The sequence below is a fragment of the Orcinus orca genome, chromosome 1 (genome assembly GCF_937001465.1).
Source record: "Orcinus orca chromosome 1, mOrcOrc1.1, whole genome shotgun sequence".
Lineage (NCBI taxonomy): Eukaryota > Metazoa > Chordata > Mammalia > Artiodactyla > Delphinidae > Orcinus > Orcinus orca.
Window position 1 is genome coordinate 205120265 of NC_064559.1, and position 21500 is coordinate 205141764.

Genomic DNA, 21500 nt, shown 5'->3' on the forward strand with positions numbered 1-21500 from the left:
TACTGACTGCTCTGCAGCTAAAACTGAAGCATGGAAGTTTTACAGTACAACCAACCTGATGGATGACTACTTTCATAATACTGTAGAGAAGTTTTACATGAACTGTGGAAGAAATGGTAGGTGGAAGAGAATGAGGCCAGCAGGGGTCCTGAAAGGGAAGCTCCCTATTTGTAAAAAAAAAAGAAGGGAAAAGTCAACAGAGTCACAGGAAAATCCTGGTACCCTAAATGCCACTTTTTCTTATTATTATTAAATAATCTTGAAAACATCAAGAAGGGGATCTGTAAGACTCCTTTCAGAAATGATAATAGGGGGAATTTTCAAAGTCATTTGCTTCCATTTGCTTCCTGTTCAGTGTCTGTTACAGCAGAACACAAATTTGAAAGGGGCAAAAACTAGAAAAAGGCATAATGAAAGAGGAGTATACCAGAAGCCATTAGTGGTCTGTTAAATTGCTAGAATTTAACTGTAATTCACGAAGCTATTGAGAAGATGCATATTTTGTTAAATATCAAAGAATCTGTCTGTAGACCACCCCCAAACACATATGTAATGTTTAATTAACTTATACAGTGAAATGCCACACATACTTGGGATTTCAAATCCTTTAAAAACATACACCTATACATTATGATTCCTCCCAAAATTATTCTTTAGATCTCTGCAGTAAGGCGCGCGCGCGCACACGCACATGCGCGAGCGCGCGCGTACACACACACACACACACAACACACACACACACACACACACACACACACACACACACACACACACACACACACACACACACACACACACACACACACACACACACACACACACACACACACACACACACACACCCTTGATGTAAATCTAGCCCTTTTTGCTTAAATACCCTGAAGGAAAGAATGAAAGCCTCAGTATGCTCTCCTCTTCTTTAGACCCTAAAAGAAGAGTCGAAAAGAGGCAAATGGAGTTCAGGATGGAAAAAGAAGGCAAAGGAATACAAGAGAATGCAACCGGAGACCCTCTGAGGGACTCATTTAATTCTTAGAAAATGTCATCTCCATTCCTGCCCAAAGGCCAGGCACCACTGGCGCAATATCAACCCTATCCAAAGCGCCAAAGAGTTGCCAACTAATCTCCCAAGGTGTCCCCCAACCTCCTCACCTCATCAGCGCTCAGCTCCTCCATCGCTTTCCTCTTAATGGTGAAAGGCGTTAAGGAGAGATCTTCTGTTCTTTGAGACCAGGGCGGGAGGAGAGTGGAAGGTGTCTATCGGGCTGTCTGGTCCCCCGAATGGGGGAGGTTTCAGAACTGCATAGTCAGAGGTTAAAAAATAAGAACATGAGAGGCAGTGAAATGCCTTGGCGTCGGTCACTCCAATTGCCCCAGAGACTCCTACAGCTGCTTACGCCACGAGCAGCCTCCTTTGACCGCCACTGCTGCTGCTACAGGGTTACCGTAAGGCGCCACTTTTTACCCTCTGCTTCCCAGGTTACCCAGACTAGGGAGCTCGGTCTCCAGCTCTCCTCGTGCCCGGAGCCTACTGTGTCTTCGTGGTGGTGGCGCGGCAGCTGCGCTTCCTCCAGCAGATCGTGCTCTCCTTCCAACCCTTTCCCCCTGGCGGGAAGTGTTCAACTGCAGAGTGGGTGCCCCGAGGCAAGGCGACCCCAGAGCCGCCCAGGCAGAGCCCAGCACTGAGGAGGGAAGCTCCTCCCCTCCCAAAGCAGGCCGGCCACGCCCCGCCTCCACGCCGGAGCCTGGGCAAGGGGGAGGGGGAGGACCGAACTCGCGATGTTCTGGCTGGAAGAGTAAATCCTCCTACCCCTCCACCCCTACTCTTACCCCCTCGCCCCACCAAGTATTATTCATCAAAACAACAGGGCGGCCATCTTTGAAAGGGATCACGTGACCCCGTCAGACAGGCGGGGTTTCTGGCCCCAGGACGAGGCAGCCAATGGGCCGCGGGCGTCGCGCGGCCGATTTCCTCTCTCCTGAGTCTCCTCCCGCCTCCGCCCCACCCTCTCCCCGGCCGCCGCGCGGGGCGGGGGGAGGGGCGAGCGGGGCCGCCGGCGGACCGGCCGAGCGCGGGGGGCGGGGCGGAGAGTTGCCATGGCGACGGCACGGGAGCGGTGCGCGGGCCCGGCCCAGGTAGGTTCCCGGGAGGGCCACGTGGGCGGGTGATGGCGGAGGCCGCGGGGCACGGGGCCTGCAGACAACGGGAAGATTGGCCAGAAGGGGACTCCCGCCCGCGACCCGGGCCCACAGCGCCTCCGTTGTTCCCAGGCTTTTCTCTTTAGCGGCTCACAAACGCCTCTCGACTGTCCACGATGCCGCCCAAACGAACTAAAAGAAACGGAAAACGTCTCCTTTCTGCGATGAGCGTTCTCTACCAGCCTGACCGCTCACATTCTGCAAAACCTTTCTACGTAGACTCTTCCTCCTCCGCAAGGAAAGCCCATTTGGAAGAAAACTTTAACACAAGCAGAACTTCATTTCATTTCACTTTGTTCTTTTAGAGAGATAATTTCTGATTTTTTTTTAAGTGTGTTCCAAATTTGAAAGTATAAATGGGTTTGAGACCCAGAAAACTTTGAAGTGCATACACAAACACAAGGGAGACTTGTGGAGCCAAGGAAAAGAAACCATCGTCCTCACCTGGACAAGAATACAAAAAAAATTTTAATTGAAATGTGTGTGATCAAAACATCATATTAGTTTTAACGTGTACAGCATAATGATTTGACATACGTATATATTGGGAAATGATTACCACAATATGTTAACACCCATCACCATACATACTTGTTTTTTTGTTTTTTGTTTTTCTTGGAATGAGCACTTTAAAGAGTTATTCGCTTAGCAACTTTAAAATATATGATACAGTATTGTTGACTATAGTCCCAATGCTGTACATGACACCCACAGGACTTCTTATAACTGAGTTTGTACCTTTTGACCACCTTCACCATTTTGCCCACGCACTATCCCCCTCTGGCAACCACAAATCTGTTCTCTGAAGAATGCAAATATTTTATAATATACAAGTCTAAACAGTGGTCAATGTTTAACAGTGTCATGAAATTCCAGATTTTGCCACCTACGAAGAATGTAATGTATGGGATGGTTTACTTAACCATAATATTACAGATTGCATTCCAGAATTAAAAGTCACAATTTTTTTTTCCTGCTACTTACTTAAAATAGTAACCTGACAACCAGATATGTAAGGAATTTGTAAGTAAAATTAGACCACTGCTGGCTTTACATATTATCTGCTCTCCAGGAAAGGAATTCTGTGTAAGCCAGAATTTAGACGCCTGTTGACATTGATATCAGTACATTTACTTCTTTTTTTAAACGTGGTCATTGCCATGTAATTCGTATTCCATACAATTCACCCATTTAAAGTGTACGATGGTTGTAGAATATTCACAGTTATCAACCATCATCACTAATTCCAGAACATTTCATCACCCCAGAAAGAAACCCTGTACCTGTTAACAGTCACTCCCCATTCTCCCCTCCCCTCCCCTCCCTCTGGGCAACCACTAATCTACTTTCTGTCTCTACCAGTGGAATCCTACTCTATGTGGCTTTTTGTGTCCAGCTGCTTTTATTTAGCATATGTTTTCAAAGTTTATCCATGCTGCAGTATGTATCAGTACTTCATTTCTTTAATGCCGAACAATATTCCATTGTATGGATATACCACATTTTGTTTATTCATTCATCAGCTAATGGACATTTGGGTTGTTTCCACTATTTGGTTATTATGAATAATGCTGCTATCAATATTTATGTGTAAGTTTTTGTGTGGACATTTGTTTTAATTTCTCTTGGATATATACCTAGGAGGAGAATTTCTGGGTTTTATGTTTAACTTTTCAAGCAACTGAAAAACTGTTTTCCAAAGTGCCACACCATTGTACATTCCACCAGCAACATATGAGGGTTCCAATTTCTCCAATCCTCACCAACACTTGTTAGTATCTCTTTTTTAGAATAGTCACACTAGTAGATGTGAAGTGGTATCTCATTGCAGCTTTGTGTTTTCATTCCTCTGAGGGCTAACAATATTGAGCATCTTTTCATGTATTTATTAGTTATTTGTATATCTTTGGACAAATATCTGTCCAAATCCTTTGTTCATTTTTTAATTGGTTATTTGTCTTTTTATTTTTGAGTTGTAAGAGTTCTTTATATACTCTGGATATTAGTCCCTTAACAAACATGTAATTTATAAATATCTTTCCCATTCTGTGGGTTGTCATTTCACTTTCTTGATAGTATCATTTGCAGCACAAATTTTTTTATTTTGATGTAGTCCAATTTCTTTCTTTTGTCATTTGTGCTTTTGATGTAATACATTCACTTTTACAAGGCATATTGAATCATTTATTATTTCTCTTAGTCAGTTTTTGCTGCTATAACAATACCATAGACTGAGTGGCTTATAAGCAATAGAAATTTATTTCTTAGTTCTGGAGACTCAAAGTCAGAGGTCAGGGTGCCAGCATGATCAGATCTGGTGAACTCCCTCTTCCAGGTGGCTTGTACTAGCTTCTGCTGGTATCCTCACATGACTGTGAACGGAGAGCAAGCAAGCTCTCTAGAAACTCTCATAAGGGCACTGATCTCATTTGAGTGCCTCACCCTTATGACCTCATCTATTCCTAATTATCTCTGCAAAGTAATGCCATCACATGGGGAGGGTGTCAACACATGAATTTGCAGGAGACACAAACATTCCATCTGTAACAATATTCAAATATTATAGGAAATATCCTTCCCATTTTGTGGCTGGAGAAAGTGAAACTATGAATATTAAATGGCCTGCCCCAAGTCAAATGGGAAAATGATTAGAAGTCTTGCTTCCCCTGAATTCTTTCCCTATCACACAAATATCTCTGTCTATACATCACAGGAATACAATATCTAGAACAAAATGGGTATTCGAAAAATGTAAGATAAAGTACTGATTGTATGCTTGTTTGCTGAGTAGTGATATTGTGAAAATGCCACAGTATTTTATTCACCATAGATTCCATGTCCAATCTAGCTTTAACCTTTTATGATTTATGACATTTGGATTTTCTGACATAGAATTCACTTTTAAAGCTGTCTCACTATTTTAAGACTAAGAAATACAGGGATTTTTTTTACCATTTGCGTGACAACTCCACTCCCTTTCTTTTTCTTCAACTCCAAAGTACTCTTTCTGCAAATATAATGAATTTTGTAAAATCACAACAATTAAAAGTGAACTCTCTTTAGCCATGTACTGTATTTCCCATGGTCTTTTACAGGATGAATCCCTCTAATATGTTTTTTAGTGCCTTTTACAGTTGTGTTTTAAACTGCCCAAGTGCTGGAGTACCTACCACTTCCCTTAGGGGAAGCTTTCCCACAAAATCGTAAATAAGAGTATCTCAGAGGTGTTCATGATACTTAGCTCATTGTTTTGCTCAGTTTCTTCCATCTTCCGTCTTCTAAAGGGGGCATTATATTACCCCCTTTAGATCATGCAAAATAATCTGTCTGCCTCATTTGGGAACTACCAAGCATCAAGGCCCAAGACAAATTAGTTCTCAGAATTACCTAGAAGTTAGCAAAAGTACTTTTTATTACTAGTAACAGATAAAGGAGGAGAACAAACTGAAACGTGACTGAAAATAAAAGTATACTTTGGGCAGATTTTGTTATTTTATAAGGGGAAAGGAGTTTTTGTGGGGTTTTTTTCACTTGAAAGTAAAAATAGGGACTTCCCTGGTGGCGCAGTGGTTAAGAATCCGCCTGCCAATGCAGGGGACACGGGTTCAAGCCCTGGCCCGGGAAGATCCCACATGCCACAGAGCAACTAAGCCCGTATGCCACAACTACTGAGCCTGCGCTCTAGAGCCCACGGGCCACAACTGCTGAGCCCGCATGCCACAACTACTGAAGCCCGCATGCCTAGAGCCCATGCTCCGCAACAGGAGAAGCCACTGCAATGAGAAGCCCATGAACCGCAATGAAGGGTAGCCCCCGCTCTCAGCAACTAGAGAAAGCCCCCGCGCAGCAATGAAGACCCAACACAGCCAAGAATAAATAAATAAAATAGTCTTTAGAAAAAGTAAAAAATAGCCTACTAGTCAATTAAAAGGCATTTGTGAAGGTAAATTCTAGAACTTATAATCTTTTAGGATAGCTTTTATTCAAGTGCCAGGATATAGAGAGTTCACTGGACCAAAATTTGTCTTCCTGATGATCTACAAAGCTACCTACATCTATAAGTACAGTATATTCTGTTTTCTCTTCTGCCATCAGAGGTCAGCCCCTGCACCTGGACCCTGGATTCCTTCCCCTCCCACCTTCTTAAGGACTTTGGTCCAGAATTTATCCTTTTTCTTTTGCATCATCATTTTCTTTCTCCCCACTGGACACATTTCTGCTCTAGGAACGCTAACTTTAAAAACCCCTACCTTGACCTTACATCTTCTTTGGGCTATGCCTCCTTTACTTGCTTCCCTTCACAGCAAAACATCTCAAAAGACATTTTGCATATTATTTCCGCTACTTCCCTTATTCCTCAGTCCAGTCTATCCTCTGTCTGTGCCATTCTGAGAAAATTCTCTTGTTGAGATCGCCAATGATCTCCATCTAGCCAAGACCAGTTCCATTTTTTGTATCCAGTATTTATCAGCCTTCTCAGCAGCATTCAGTACAGTTGAGCACTTTTGAAACACGTTCCCCTATATTGCCTTTCATTGAGGCCACACTCCCTTGGGTTTCCTCTTGCCTCACTGGAAGCTCTTCCTCAGGTTCATTTGCTGCCTCCTTCACCCAAGTTTTTTTTTTTTTCTTTTTTTTTTTTTCACCCAAGTTTTAAATATTGTAGAGCTGCAGGCTCAGTGCTGAGTCCTCTTCTCTCTGCCAACATGATAAGTGCTATAGATTAAAGTAAGTCCAAGAAGGAGAATAATGCTGGAGATTGGTGTTTCCGTTTTAAAGAGGGTGGTCATACAAATGAATCTGTATACAAAACAGAAACTGAGTCACAGGTGTAGAAAACAAACTTATGGTTACCAAGGAGGAAAGGAGTGGGGGGGGGGATAAATTGGGAGATTGGGATTGACATATACACACTACTATATATAAAAAATAACTAATAAGAACCTACTGTATAGCACAGGGAAATTTATTCAGTGCTCTGTAATGACCTATACGGGAATGGAGTCTAGAAGAGAGTGGGTATATGTATATGTATGGCTGATTCACTTTGCTGTACAGCAGAAATTAACACAACATTGTAAATCAACTATACTCCAATAAAAAAATTAACTAAAAAAATAAATAAAGGGGACTTTCCTGGTGGCATAGTGGTTAAGAATCCGCCTGCCAATGCAGGGGACACGGGTTCGAGCCCTGGGCTGGGAAGATCCCACATGCCGCAGAGCAACTAAGCCTGCACGCCACAACTACTGAGCCTGCGCTCTAGAGCCCGTGAGCCACAAGTACTGAGGCCGCGTGCTGCAAATACTGAAGCCCGGGTGCCTAGAGTCCGTGCTCCGCAGCAAGAGAAGCCACCACAATGAGATGCCTGTGTACCGCAATGAAGAGTAGCCCCCACTCGCCCCAACCAGAGGAAGCCCCACGCAGCAACAAAGACCCAGTGCAGCCAAAAATAAATTAATTAATTTAAATTCAAATAAATAAGTAAAAGGAACTTCTCTGGTGGTCCAGTGGCTAAGACTCCATGCTCCCAATGCAGGGGGCCCAGGTTCAATCCCTGGTCAGAGAACTAAATCCCACATGCCTCAAAGAGTTCATGTGCCACAACTGAAGATCCCGTGTGCTGCAACTAAGACCTGGTACAGCCAAATATATATATATATATATACACACACACACACACACACATATATATATATATATAGAGAGAGAGAGAGAGAGAGAGAGAGAGAGGGAGAGAGAGTGGTCAGAGAAGACCTAACTCAGCAAGTAGCATTTGAAGAAAGACCTGAAGGGACAGAGGAAGTGAGCCAGGTGGATATCAGTGGGAGAGCATATGAGGAGCAGAGGGAATAGAAGGCCCTGAGTCAGGAATAGGCCTGGCAGGTGGCCAGTGTGGCTGAAGCAGGATGAATGTTAGGGAAAGTAGAAAGTAATGTCTGTGGCTTTCTACCCTAAGATGGGAGCTGTTGGAGCATTCTGAACAGAGGAGTGATCTAATCCCTCCGAGGTTTTAAAAGGATCACTCTCTCGATGCTACATTGAAGACAGACAGTAGGGAATAAGAGTAGAAGCGCAGAGACCAGTCAGGTTCTCACCTCTTGGCTCAGTGATCCAGGTGAGAGGTGCTGAGGGCTCGACAAGATAGCAGCAAGCAAGGTAGGGAGAAGTGATGGGCTTCTGGTTATATTTTGAAGAAATAGCAAACAGAATTTGCGAGTGGAGGGTGAGAATGAAAAAAATGAGAGAAGTCAAGGATGACTCCAAGTGTTGGTAGAAAGAGAAGTTGTGATTCATTGAGATGGGGAGGACTATGGGTGGAGCAGACTCTGAGGGGAAGATAAGGAGCTCAGTTTGGTGCATGGTAAGTCTAAGATATCTACTAGACTTTGAAGTAAAGATGTCAAGTAGATGGCTGCACATATAGTGCTGGAGTTTAGGAGAGAGGTCCAGACTAGAGACATCAGTTGAGCAACTTTGGTGCATGGGTGAAAATTTGAAGTCATGAGATGGGATGAGTGATTAGAAGAAGCAAGGAGGAGGAAAGGAATCAGCAAGGGAGACTGACAATGGCTGGCCTGCAGGTGGAGGAAAACCAGGAGACGGTGGTGTCTGTGACCAAAGTCAAGTGAACAAAGTGTTGAAAGAAAGAGTTAATGATCAGCTGTTTCAAATGCTGTCAACAGATGACTTAAGATGAAGACGGAGATTGTCCATTGAATTTAGCAACAAGCAGCTCTTCGGTGACCTTCAGAACAGTTTTGGTGGATTGATGGGGCAGGAAACTGATCTAGGTATGTATAAGAAAGAATAAAGGAATAGACAACTCTCTCAAGCCGTTTTATGGCAAAAAAGAGCAAAGAAATGGGAGAGTAGTTGGAGGGAGAAGTGGGTAAAACTGTTTTGTTTTTCATATTGGGAGAAATAATAGTATATCTTGTATGTTAATGGAAATTATCAGTTGAGAGGGAAATTTTTGAATATTTAGGGAAAAGTAGATTCTGTATACTATTGATGTCTTCTTTAAATCCTTTACCTTCTAAGAAGTATATTCTTTTTCTTTTTTTTTTTTTTTTTTTGCAGTACGCGGGCCTCTCACTGCTGTGGCCTCCCCCGTTGCGGAGCACAGGCTCCGGACGCGCAGGCTCAGCGGCCATGGCTCACGGGCCCAGCCGCTCCACGGCATGTGGGATCTTCCCGGACCGGGGCACGAACCCATGTCCCCTGCATCGGCAGGCGGACTCTCAACCACTGCGCCACCAGGGAAGCCCTAAGAAGTATATTCTTATCTTATAAATTGGAAAAGTGTATTTCCTCTTGAAAGGAAAATAATAGCAAGATATTTTTCTTACATAAATCTTGTTTGCTATTGCTGTTAGCAATTTTCTAGATTTTTAACCTTCTTCTTGCCTAAAATGATACAGCACGCCTGCCAAAGAATGCCTACTGCTTTATGAGGCCATGTTAATCATTAGATGTTGTTTCTGGCTAGAATCACAGGTAATGTCTGTGACTGACTTAATGTCTCTAAAAGTTAACTATCTGAAATTTATGTATTCTGACTCTTACTTGGGCTTAGGATTCAGAATTCTGCTTGCTTGGAGTAGAATTTGATTTTTATAGGATTACATTGTTATGCCTAATGTCTGGGGTTGCTTGATACACTCAGCAGATGTGGTCACCAAACCCAGGAAAGAAAACCAGTACTGCTGACTCACTCTGTCATCTGTTCGTGCATTTGGTACCACTTATTGAAAGCCTATGATGGGGGAGTTTCCTGGTGGCCTAGTGGTTAGGATTACGGGCTTTCAATGCTGTGGCCCAGGTTCAATCTCTGGTGAGGGAACTGAGATCCCACAAGCACATGCAAAAAAAAAAGTAGGAAAAAGAAAAAAAAAAAGCCTATCGTGGGCAAAGCAGTATACAAGCTACAAAGACAAACTGGTGAATAAGACATGCTAAGTATTCTCCTATCCATAAGATGCCTTACAGTCAAGGAGAGACATAAAACAGACACACAACTTTCCTGGGCATATATCCGGAGAAAACTCTAATTCAAAAAGATACATGTAGCCCAATGTTCCTTGCAGCACTATTTACAATAGCTAAGACATGGAAGCAACCTAAATGTCCATCAATAGATGAGTGGCTAAAGAAGATGTGGTACATATATATACAATGGAATATTACTCAGCCATAAAAAAAGAATGAAATAATGCCATTTGCAGCAACATGGATGGACCTAGAGATTATCATACTAAGTGAAGTAAGTCAGACAGAGAAAGACAAATATCATCTGATATTGCTTATATGTGGAATCTAAAAACAAAAAGTTATTGTACAAATGAACTTATTTACAAAACAGAAATGGACCCACAGACATAGAAAACAAATTTATGGTTACCAAAGGGGAAAGGCAGGAGGGATAAATTAGGAGGTTGGGATTAACACATACACTATTTCATACTATATATGAAATATATATATATATATTTATATATATATGTATATATATATACATATATATATATGAAATATATATATTTCATACTACATATGAGATAGATAACCAACAAGGACTTATTCATAGCATGGGGAACTATACCCAATATTATACTCAATATTTTGTAATAACCTATAAGGGAGAAGAATATGAAGAAGAATATATATATAGCTGAATCACTGTGCTGTACACCTGAAACTAACACAACATTGTAAATCAACTATACTTCAATAAAATTAAAAACAAAAAAACAAACCCCAAAACACGTATACAACTATAATACATTGTAGAAAGTGTAAAGTGCTGTAAAAGAAATTCCAAGTGGGAATTCCCTCGAAGTCCAGTGGTTAGGACTCTGCAGTTTCAGTGCGGAGGGCCTGTGTTTTGTCCCTGGTTGGGGAACTAAGATCCTACAAGCCATGCAGCACAGCCAAAAAAAAGAAATTCCAGGAAAGCACAGAGGAACTCAAAGGATAAAGAGATTATTACTTGTTTGGAGGACATTGCTCTGACTCACCGAAGCAGGCAGGTATTCTGAGAGAAATCTACCCAACAGCCTTCCTTCCAATGATCTCAACTAATGTCAGTATTTCCCCGCATTTTAAAACATGATAATTCATTTTTATAATCCCCTGAAAAGCAGGAACATCTTGACCCCACTTTCATTTTATAGCCAAATGAACTGACTCCATCTCTTTTTGTTAAAAAAATTCTATTAATGTTATATGTACTTAAAATGTAATATTAGAAGAGTTTCCTTTAATTTTTAAAACCTAATGAACAGTTGCATTTGAATAAAAATAAGATTTATTATGTTTTTAATCAGATGAATACTCACAAACTCATCTTCTATATTTCCTCATTAAGTGAAAAGTATTATCGGCAGAAAACTACCTACCTCTTGGCTATATTTTCATCATAAGTCTCCTACATTCCTTCTCTCTCTCTCCTCTTAGAAAAAAATTGATAAATGTGTCAGTGAGCATAAGAAAGGAACATGATGGAAGACACCACCTCACACGGGAGTAAGTCAGTCACACCAGATTCAAGGGGTTCAGAAAAAGATTTTTTAAATTTTTGTTTAAAAAAGGGAGTTGGGAGACTTCCCTGTGGTGCAGTGGTTAAGAATCTGCCTGCCAATGCAGGGCACATGGGCTCGATCCCTGGCCCATGAAGATCCACATGCCGCGAAGCAACTAAGCCCGTGTGCCACAACTACTGAGCCTGTGCTCTAGAGCCCACGTGCCACAACTACTGAAGCCTGGGTGCCTACAGCCCGTGCTCCGCAGCAAGAGAAACCACTGCAATGAGAAGCCTGCACACAACAACGAAGAGTAGCCCCCGCTTGCCGCAACTAGAGAAAGCCCGCGTGCAGCAACGAAGACCCAACGCAGCCCAAAATAATAATAAATAAATTTTAAAAAATAAAAGAAATTAAAAATAAATAAAAATAAACATGACATACAGAGTGGAAGTCCTGGATTGATGGATTTCATTTATTTATTTGGTCATATTTGCGTTCCTCACCATGTTTCTGTATTGAGAACATATGTGTCGTTTTATCATTATCAATATCTGGGTAAGTAATATAAACTGAGGAAAATGGGAATTCCCTGGGAGTCCAGTGGTTAGGACTCAGCGCTTTCACTGCAGTGGCCAGGGTTCAATCCCTGGTCTGGGAACTAAGATTCCACAAGCTGCGCAGCGTGGCCTAAATAAATAAATAAATAAACTGAAGCAAAGAGTCCAGGAGAAATTGGCTCCGTCCATAAATGGAATTTATCGATTTACATAACTGCAAAGTCCAGAGCAGATTTTCAGGTCATGTTTGTTCCAGAGACTCGACAGTGGACCCAAGGTTCTTGATTCTCTCTGTTTTCTGCAGTAGCTGCCTGCTCCTCTGGAGGGCTTCCTTCACGGTGTGCTGGTGGCCCCCAGGATGGGTTATACTTCCTCATCCAAGCCTTGTAAGGAAGAGATTGTCTTTTCCCATCCTTCCCAGCTAGAATCCTGAAACCCGCTCACATTAGACCACTTGGACAACATGTAACCAAAACAAACAAACAAGCACTAATTGATTTAGTCTGGGTCACATGTTTCACTTCTAGAGCTGGGGTGGAGTTAACTTCAGCAGAACCAAATCGAATCTCCCTGAGCAAAAAAAAAATCCCATTATCCGGGCTTCCCTGGTGGCGCAGTGGTTGAGAGTCCGCCTGCCGATGCAGGGGACACGGGGTCGTGCCCCGGTCCGGGAAGATCTCACATGCCGCGGAGCGGCTGGGACCGTGAGCCATGGCCGCTGAGCCTGCGCATCCGGAGCCTGTGCTCCGCAACGGGAGAGAACACAACAGTGAGAGGCCTGCGTACCGCAAAAAAAAAAAAAAAAAAAAAAAAAAACCCATTATCCACCCCACTAGTTAGAAAGCTAAATGACAGGGACTTCCCCAGCAGTCCAGTGGTTAACAATCGGCTCTTTCAATGCAGGGGCGTGGGATCGATCCCTGGTAGGGGAACTAAGATCCCACATGTGTGGTGTGGCCAAAAAAAAAAAAAAAAGAAGAGATAAATGGCAGCGTCTCCTGAGAAATAAGTGACTAAGTAAATAGTCTTGTTGCTATTTTAGATAATACCAGTACCAGGGATGGATCTAGGTTTTGTAGTATCTAAAACATAAACAATTTCGGAGGTCTTCTTTAAGAAAAAGAATACAAAATGAGTCTCAAATGTGAATTTCAAGAATCAGAAAAATAACAGTTTGATTAACTGCCCCTAAATAAATTTTATCTGCAACATACTCATTGTCTCTTCATATGATAATTTCATAATATAATTTTTTAGAGAGATTTTAAAAAGTAAACTAATCTTTCCTCTATCGTGGTTGACCTAAATCTACTTTTTATTACTGATAGCTTAGGAAAGTTTCTTTTAGCTTCACAACTCATTATAGTAAGGATATTACATTATTGGTAAGGATAGGTAAATGTTAGGACTGTTTTTAAACTTGGGGCTGTTTCTTTTTCTTTGGCCTGCGGGATCTTATTTCCCTGATCAGAGATCAAACCCACGCCCCCGGCCGTGGAAGCCCAGAGTCTTAACCACTGGACTGCCAGGGAAGTCCCTTGGGGCTATTTTTATGAAATTTCAGACATGATCTGGGATATTTCAGAAAGTCATAAGTTTTCTTTTTTTTTCGCGGTAGGCGGGCCTCTCACTGTTGTGGCCTCTCCCGTTGCGGAGCACAGCCTCCGGACGCGCAGGCTCAGAGGCCATGGCTCGCTGGCCCAGCCACTCCGCGGCATGTGGGATCTTCCCGGACCGGGGCACGAATCCGTGTCCCCCGCATCGGCAGGCAGACTCTCAATTACTGCGCCACCAGGGAAGCCCTGAGCATCATAAATTTTCTTATGCTGTGATTAACAGTAACACTCTGAATTGAGGACTCACAATCACCAGTTTGCTTTTGCCTTCATCATGGTGTCTTATGTTTCATATTAACTCCATCAGTGTCAGTATTTTATGTAAACTAGCCAGAAATTTAAATCTTTTGACTCACCCCCTTTCTTTTTTTAACATTTATTTTATTCAAGTATAGTTCATTTACAACGTTGTGTTAATTTCTGCTGTACAGCAAAGTGATTCAGTTATAAATATATACATTCTTTTTCATATTTTTTCCATTATGGTTTATCACAGGATATTGCATATAGTTTCCCATGCTATATAGTAGAACCTTGTTCTTTATCCATTCTATATATAATAGTTTACAATCTGCTAATCCCAAACTCCCAATCCATCCCTCCTCCACACCCTTCCCTCAGGGCAACCACAAGTCCTTCCTATGTCTGGACTCACTCCCTTTCTTTTTTTTAAATTAATTAATTAAATTTTGGCTTCCTTGCTGCGAGCAAGTGGGCTTTCTCCAGTTGTGGCAAGCGGGGGCTACTCTTCGTTGCAGTGTGCAGGCTTCTAATTGCAGTGGCTTCTCTTTGTTGCAGAGCACAGACCTTAGGCGCGGGCGCGCACGCGCACGCGCACGGGCTTAAGTAGTTGTGGTGTGTGGGCTCAGTAGTTGTGCCTCCTGGGCTCTAGAGCGCAGGCTCAGTAGTTGTGGTGCATGGGCTTAGTTGCTCCGCGGCATGTGGGATCTTCCCAGACCAGGACTCACACCCACGTCCCCTGCATTGGCAGGCGGATTCTTAACCACTGCGCTACCAGGGAAGTCCCTCCCTTTCTTAATTGGGTTATCAAACAATTCAAGAAACTATTCATTACACTTATGTAAAATTTATCCTTATAATGAACTACTGCTTTGGGTATGACCTTTAAAAAAATTTTTTTTGTTACAATTCACTGCTTAATGTTAGAATCATTTATATGGAATTTATCATTGACTTTTTATGACTTTTGTTTCATATTTTCAGGACCTAGTACCACTTGGTGAACCTCTCCAAATGTCTGCTGACTTGAATCCAATCTAAGCAATTGTGATAAAATGCGTGTAATAGTTAACTATAGTAAATCACCATGAAGATGGCCTCTTGCATTTTAAAATGACAGAGGGATACTTTGCATATCATATTTTCTCACTTGTTTTACGGAACCATGCCAAAATGTCTTTCCAAAATACAATTAAAGCAGTGAGGCATAATTAAAAATATATATTTGGTCTTTGCCTTTGATTCCTGGCACAGAGGTCCAAAAACTCTTGGAGTTTCCTGAGTGATAGGAGTGTCTTTGTCATTCATAAGGGGCGACTGCAGATCACGCTTGAGTTTGTCCTAATGAGACAGCTTAGGGTGTTCCCCCCCTCCAAATAGCCTCAGAATGGGGACTGGTCACCAGAAAGACCAAGCACTTTATTAGAGGGTGGGAACCCTCTGTCCAGCCTACCAGCCTCCGGGAGAAGAAGGGGGACTGGAGATTGAGTTCTATAAAAACCTTTGAACAATGAGGCTCAGGAGAGCTTCCAAATTGGTGAACACATCGAGACGTTGGGAGGGTGGAGGACCCAGAGAGGACATGGAAACTCCATGTCCCCCCACCCTTGCCTTATGCAGCTCTTCCTTTCGCTGTCCCTGAATTGTATCCTTTATGATAAACCAGTAACGGGAAGTAAAGCTCTGTGAGTCATTCCAACAAGTTATTGAACTTGAGGGAACTGTCATGGGAACAAAGAAGGCCACTTACTGTACAACTCGATTTATATAAAAAAATCCAGAATAGGCCATTCCATAGGGATAGAAAGTAGATTAATGGTTTCCAGGGGCTGTGGGGAAAGGGTTGACTGCTAATGGGTAAGGGATTTCCGTCTGAGGTAATAAAAAAGTTCCAGAATTAGACAGTGGCGATGGTTATACAACACTGTGACTGTACTTACTGTCATTGAATTGTACATTTTAAAATAGTTCAAGTGGTAAACTTTGTTATGTGTAAATTACCACAATTTTTAAAAATGCACCCATTAGGATGGCTATTATCAAAAAGCCAGAAAACACATGTTGGTAAGAATGTGGAGAAATTGGAACCCTTGTGCAATTTGGTGAAATGGCACAGTTGCTGTGGTACACAGTTGGCCGTTCCTCAAAAAGTTAAACACAGGATTACCACGTGACCCAGAAATTCCACTTGTGTATATACTCAAAAGAGTTGAAAGCAGGGACTCGAATGGATATTTGTACACCTGTGTCCACAGCAGCATTATTCACAATAGCCAAAAGGTGGAAGCAACTCAAATGTCCATTGCCAGATGAATGGATACACAAAATGTGGTCTATCCATACAATACAATGGAGTATTAGCCTTTAAAGGGAAGAAAATTCTAACACAGGCTACAGCATGGATGAACCTTGAAGACGTATGCTGCGTAAAATTTGCCACGCTCAAAAGGACAAATATACGATTCCACACAGGTGAATAGTCAAATTCATAGAAACAGAAGGTAGAATGGAGGTTGCCACCGGCTGGGAGGAAGTGGAATGGAGAGTTGTTTCGTGGGGACAGAGTTGCAGTTTGGGAAAATGAAAAAATTCTGGAGATGCATGGTGGTGATGGCTGCACAACAATGTGACTGTACTTAATGCCACTGAACTGCACTCTTAAAAATGGTTAAAATGGTAAATTTTATGTTATGTATAGTTTACCATAATTTTTTAAAAACACTAAAAACTAAAAAAAAGAAAGAAAAGGAGAGAAAAGAAAAGAAAAAGAAAGGAAAAGAAAAGAAAAGAGAAAGAGCAAGGGCCCTCTTTCCTTCCCCAGAGGGCCCCGCGAGAAGAGGATGCAAGGCTCGTCCAGAAGAGGGCGCGTCGGGTCCCCGTGCTCCTCCGCAGCATCCGGGGCTACCCAAGAGGGGTCACTCCACCCCAACTTCCCTTAACTTCAAATCTGGGGCAGGGTGTGGCGGGGGGCGGCGGTGACGCGGGGGCGGGGTTCCCCTCTTTCTCGGGCTGTCCGGCCCCTTCCCCGTGTTTGGGTGGCGCAGACGGTGCCCCTCTGAAGCGCGCGCCACTCCCTGGAAAGCTCCTGTCTTTCCAGAAGGCTTCCTCTGCTTCCTAGGCTGGCAGAGCTCGCGTTCGGAGGAATCCCCTATTTTATTCTATTTTATCTATTTCATTGTTGCTCTCACAGGATGGCCAGCAATAACTTTGGGGAACAAACAGCCTCAGCGCGTCACCCTCCCACACATCAGGCTCCTGCAGCGCGCGCAGCGCGCTCCGCGTGGACACGGCTACCCGCCCCTTCCTCCCAGGGACGCGTAGCAGCTGCTCCCAGAGCCGCCCAGAAAAATCCGCATAGCCCTGCCCCGGTGGACGTCTCCTGATTGAAACAAAAACTCCGTCGTGGAGGATTCTGAACTCTTCATAACTGGAGCCAAACTAGCACCATAGGCAGCTGTATACCAGTCTTTTCCTTGGTGAATGAGAAGAATTTTAATTTCTAACGCGTAAAACTTTTAATAAAATGCCCGAAGAAACAGACATCTGCAGGGGTAATGGGATGAAGGGTCAAACTAAAACCACTCCTATCTTGATTTGGTAGGTTGCCTAAGTGGGGAATGTTTTTTAAAAAGAAATGTTTCCTAGACATAAGGTGAGAGGAAGGAGGAGAAAACAAGGAGAAACGCAGAGAACTAGGGGCTTCCCCGGTGGTGTAGTGGTTAAGAATCCGCCTGCCAATGCAGGGGACACGGGTTGGAGCCCTGGTCTGGGAAGATCCCACATGCTGTGGAGCAACTAAGGCCGCGTGCCACAACTACTGAGCCCGCGTGCCACAACTTCTGAGCCCGCGTGCCACAACTACTGAAGCCCATGCACCCAGAGCCTGGGCTCCGAAACAAGAGAAACCACCGCGATGAGAAGCCCGAGCACTGCAAGGAAGAGTAGCCCCCGCTCACTGCAACTAGAGAAGCCCTGCGGGCGGCAACAAAGACCCAATGCAGACAAAGAAAATTAGAAAAGAAAAAAGAAAAAAAAAGGCAGAGAACTACTGCTTATTACTTATAAGTTATATAAGGGAGGAATGGAGGAGAGCCAGCCATTCTGGAGCTGGTGCACTTGCAGGTGGAGGTAGACAGGTTCACGGCTTTGCTAAGAGTGATGCTCTTCTCCTGTGACCTGAGAGTCTCATAACTTGGTTCGAAGAACTGAATAGATACATAAATAAATAAATGCTCTATACCCTGAACTGAAGTGGATAGATCCACGTACTGCTGAGCAGCGGTCTAACAGATAAGATTGCTCAAAGTCCCCTGGCTCTGCGAAAGGCCAACCTCATCTCCTCCCACTCTCAGCCCTGCTCCAGCTGCCTCCTGGCTGCACCTCCAGAACGTCAGACATCCTTTCACTTCAGGCCCTTTGCACTGGTCCTCTTGCCCCCCAGCTCTCCACAAAGCTTATTTCCTTGTTTTATGACTCTGACTAAATATCACACTTTCCAGAGATTTTTCTTAACCATCTTGCTTAAAAGGGCACCAGCAACATCCTGTTTTCTCTATTCCCCTTCCCTATATATATTTTTTTTTGATAGCACTTGCCACTGTATGTTTAACATATATATTACCTATCTCCTCCCTTTGGTTCATGAAGGGAACAATTTTTCACTTTTTTCACTGCTAAATTCCAGGAATTAGCATGGTCCTGGGGAAAGCAGGTCCTTCATGTTTGTTTTCTTTTTTGTTTTGCTTTGTTTTTTGGCTTCACTGCACTGCCTGTGGGATCTTACTTCCCAGACCAGGGACTGAACCCAGGGCCACGGCAATGAAAGTGCCGAGTCCTAACCCACTGGACCGCCAGAGAAGTCCCCCCATATTTGGATAAATTAATAAATGCTGATAAAACTTTGCCTTCCCACTGGAGCCTATTGTTTCAAATTGCCCCAAAGCAATGCAGTTATGTTAGGAGATTTCTAAAAAGGGGTGGTCTCACAGCCCACAGCCTCCAATTTGGGTTACTCACTACATAATTCTCAAATCTGACTGGGTCTGCAACCTCAGCCAATCCACCTACTGCCTGATTCTATCCTGAAACAATCTTGTGTTCTTTCTTTTTGGTGGGATCACAATATCTAATTGGATCAACAACTGTCTTCTGACTTCATTTGACTCCAAAGTCACCACTTTTAAGGTCAAACTAATAACTTGGTTTCTGTTATTTATGTCGACTGAAAAAAAAAAAAGCACAGCCTAAAAGCTGAGAATTATGTTTTATTCAGCAGACTTACTGAGGACTTAAGCCCAGGAGCCAGCCTCTCAGATAGCTCCAAAGACTTAAGGGAGAAGCCGGAATATATAAGAGTTTTTGCAACAAAAACCAGGTAGTCAGAACATCAAAAGATTACTGTTACAGAAAAAAAACAGGGTCTTCCCTGACGGTCCAGTGGTAAAGAATCTGCCTTCCAATGCAGGGGACGCAGGTTCGAGCCCTGGTCCGGGAAGATCTCACATGCCGCAGGGCAACTAAGCCCGTGCGCTGCAACTACTCAGCCTGCATGCCTCAAACTACAGAGCCCACACACTCCAGAGCAGGTGCACCACAACTAGAGAGAAGCCTGCGTGCCACAAAGAAGAGCTCGAGTGCTGCAACTAAGACCCAATGCAGTCAAAAAATAAATAAAAATAGGGCTTCCCTGGTGGCGCAGGGGTTGACAGTCCGCCTGCCGATGCAGGGGACACGGGTTTGTGACCCGGTCCGGGAGGATCCCACATGCCGCGGAGCGGCTGGGCCGTGAGCCATGGCTGCTGAGCCTGCGTGTCCGGAGCCTGTGCTCCGCAACGGGAGAGGCCACAACAGTGAGAGGCCTGCATACCGCAAAAAAGAAAAAAAAAAAAAAAAATATATATATATATATATATATAAAAGAAATTTAAAAATAAATAAAAATAAATAAAATAAATAAATACGAAAAACAAAACAGACATCTCAAGTTAATGAATTTAGCACTTTTCTATGTATGGGAAGATGCAAGAGTCTGGGCCCATTGAAATAATTCCTTTGATATGCACCTTAGCTATCTAAGGCCAGTATCCTATTTTTCTCCATCCTGGGTCCCCTGAGGGTGCAAAGTTGGAGGCTGCCGCAGTGGCTGGTGGCTTGATGGCTGCAACATTCTTGGTTTACAGATATGGCAGGCCACATTTTTTGTCCACACTTAAAACAAGAGCTATATCTGATACTCACACTTTAACTTCCTATAGATTTCTGACATCACCAGCAGATGGTAAGCTCCTACAGGCACAGACCTTCCTCTGTTGTCCACGGAATCCCTAAAGCCCAGCTTAGAGCCTAGCACGTGGTGAGTACTCAGTGGCCATGAGTCCTTCCCTGACTTGCCTTATCATCTGGCATAGACTCTATGGTCCGTAAATTCCATCCATCTCGCCAAGTTGCTCCCCTCCAAGACTCCCTGAAACTACCACCACATCCCTTCTGCTTCTCACTGTCTGTACCCCTTCGCCTCTGCTGGTTCCAAAACCCTTCGCATGCTGCTTCAGTACCAGTTGTGCTGCTAAACCATCCTCACCAAGATGGCAAAATCCTGCACCTCGCCTTATGGATAACTTGGGCATCTCAGAGAGCACTGAACCCTCCCTCAAGCCTGAACGTTTCCTTCCTTTGCTTTCCTGATGCCTCCCTGTTTTTCCCACCCCTCTGGTCCTGGGGCTGTGGGGTTTGTACCTCGGGTTTCTCTCTTCTCACTTTAAACATAATGTCCCAGACAGTCTCCTCCATATGTGTAGTTTATATGCTCGACAACTTGTGCGTGTCTCCGGACCCATCTATCCATTGTCTCCTGGCAGCCTGGCTTTCACCTGGCACAGGCACCTCAGAATCTGAAGTTCTGACTCCACTCCCTTCTTCTGCTTGTGCTACCTTCTTTCTGATGGGCCTTACCCTTCCTATAGCAGCCTGAGACAAAAGAGAGCACCTCCCTTGATTCTACCCTCTGCCAGCATCCCTAGATCTCATCCATCGCCTTGGACTATAGATTCTGCCTCCTTAATAATTGGTTACTTCTCTCCAGTCCCAGGAGTCCTTTTCCCGTATTTGAGACCTGGGCTCCAGGTGATCCTGAATGACGTCACCTCACACTGTGATTTCCACCAGGCTTTCCAAACTGCCTCCTGATTCGCATCCCCCAGCCACAATCTTTCATCCCTCTGCATTCAGAGTTACTCCTCTGAAACAACCTAATTGTGCATATCTGCTTAATACCCATCACCATCTTTTATTACCTTGGGGACAAAAATCTCACCTCTTTACCCTAGCATTCAAGATTCTTCATGGTAGGGCCCGACTGTCAT

The 21500-nt window shown here is 43.6% G+C and overlaps 2 protein-coding genes and 1 long non-coding RNA gene across 5 annotated transcripts in view; 2 read left to right on the top strand and 1 right to left on the bottom strand.

The window, feature by feature from the left end:
• Nucleotides 1-1866, bottom strand: part of UBE4B (ubiquitination factor E4B) — a 111272-nt gene extending 109406 nt beyond the window's left edge. The window contains exon 1 of one of the 3 annotated variants that reach the window (XM_004272373.4): nucleotides 1153-1866. In XM_004272373.4, coding sequence (XP_004272421.1) covers nucleotides 1153-1176 — 24 coding nt within the window. In that variant the 5' untranslated portion in view covers nucleotides 1177-1866. The remainder of the gene's footprint in view (nucleotides 1-1152) is intronic. The other 2 variants (XM_004272372.4, XM_049712581.1) reach the window with 2 other exon arrangements.
• CLSTN1 (calsyntenin 1) overlaps nucleotides 1-21500 on the top strand; it is a 523112-nt gene that overhangs the window by 271980 nt on the left and 229632 nt on the right. The window lies entirely within an intron of this gene.
• On the top strand, nucleotides 1862-4372 carry LOC125965100 (uncharacterized). The gene is made up of 2 exons (XR_007478603.1): nucleotides 1862-2136; nucleotides 2272-4372. It is a non-coding gene; the product is annotated as an uncharacterized LOC125965100 (long non-coding RNA).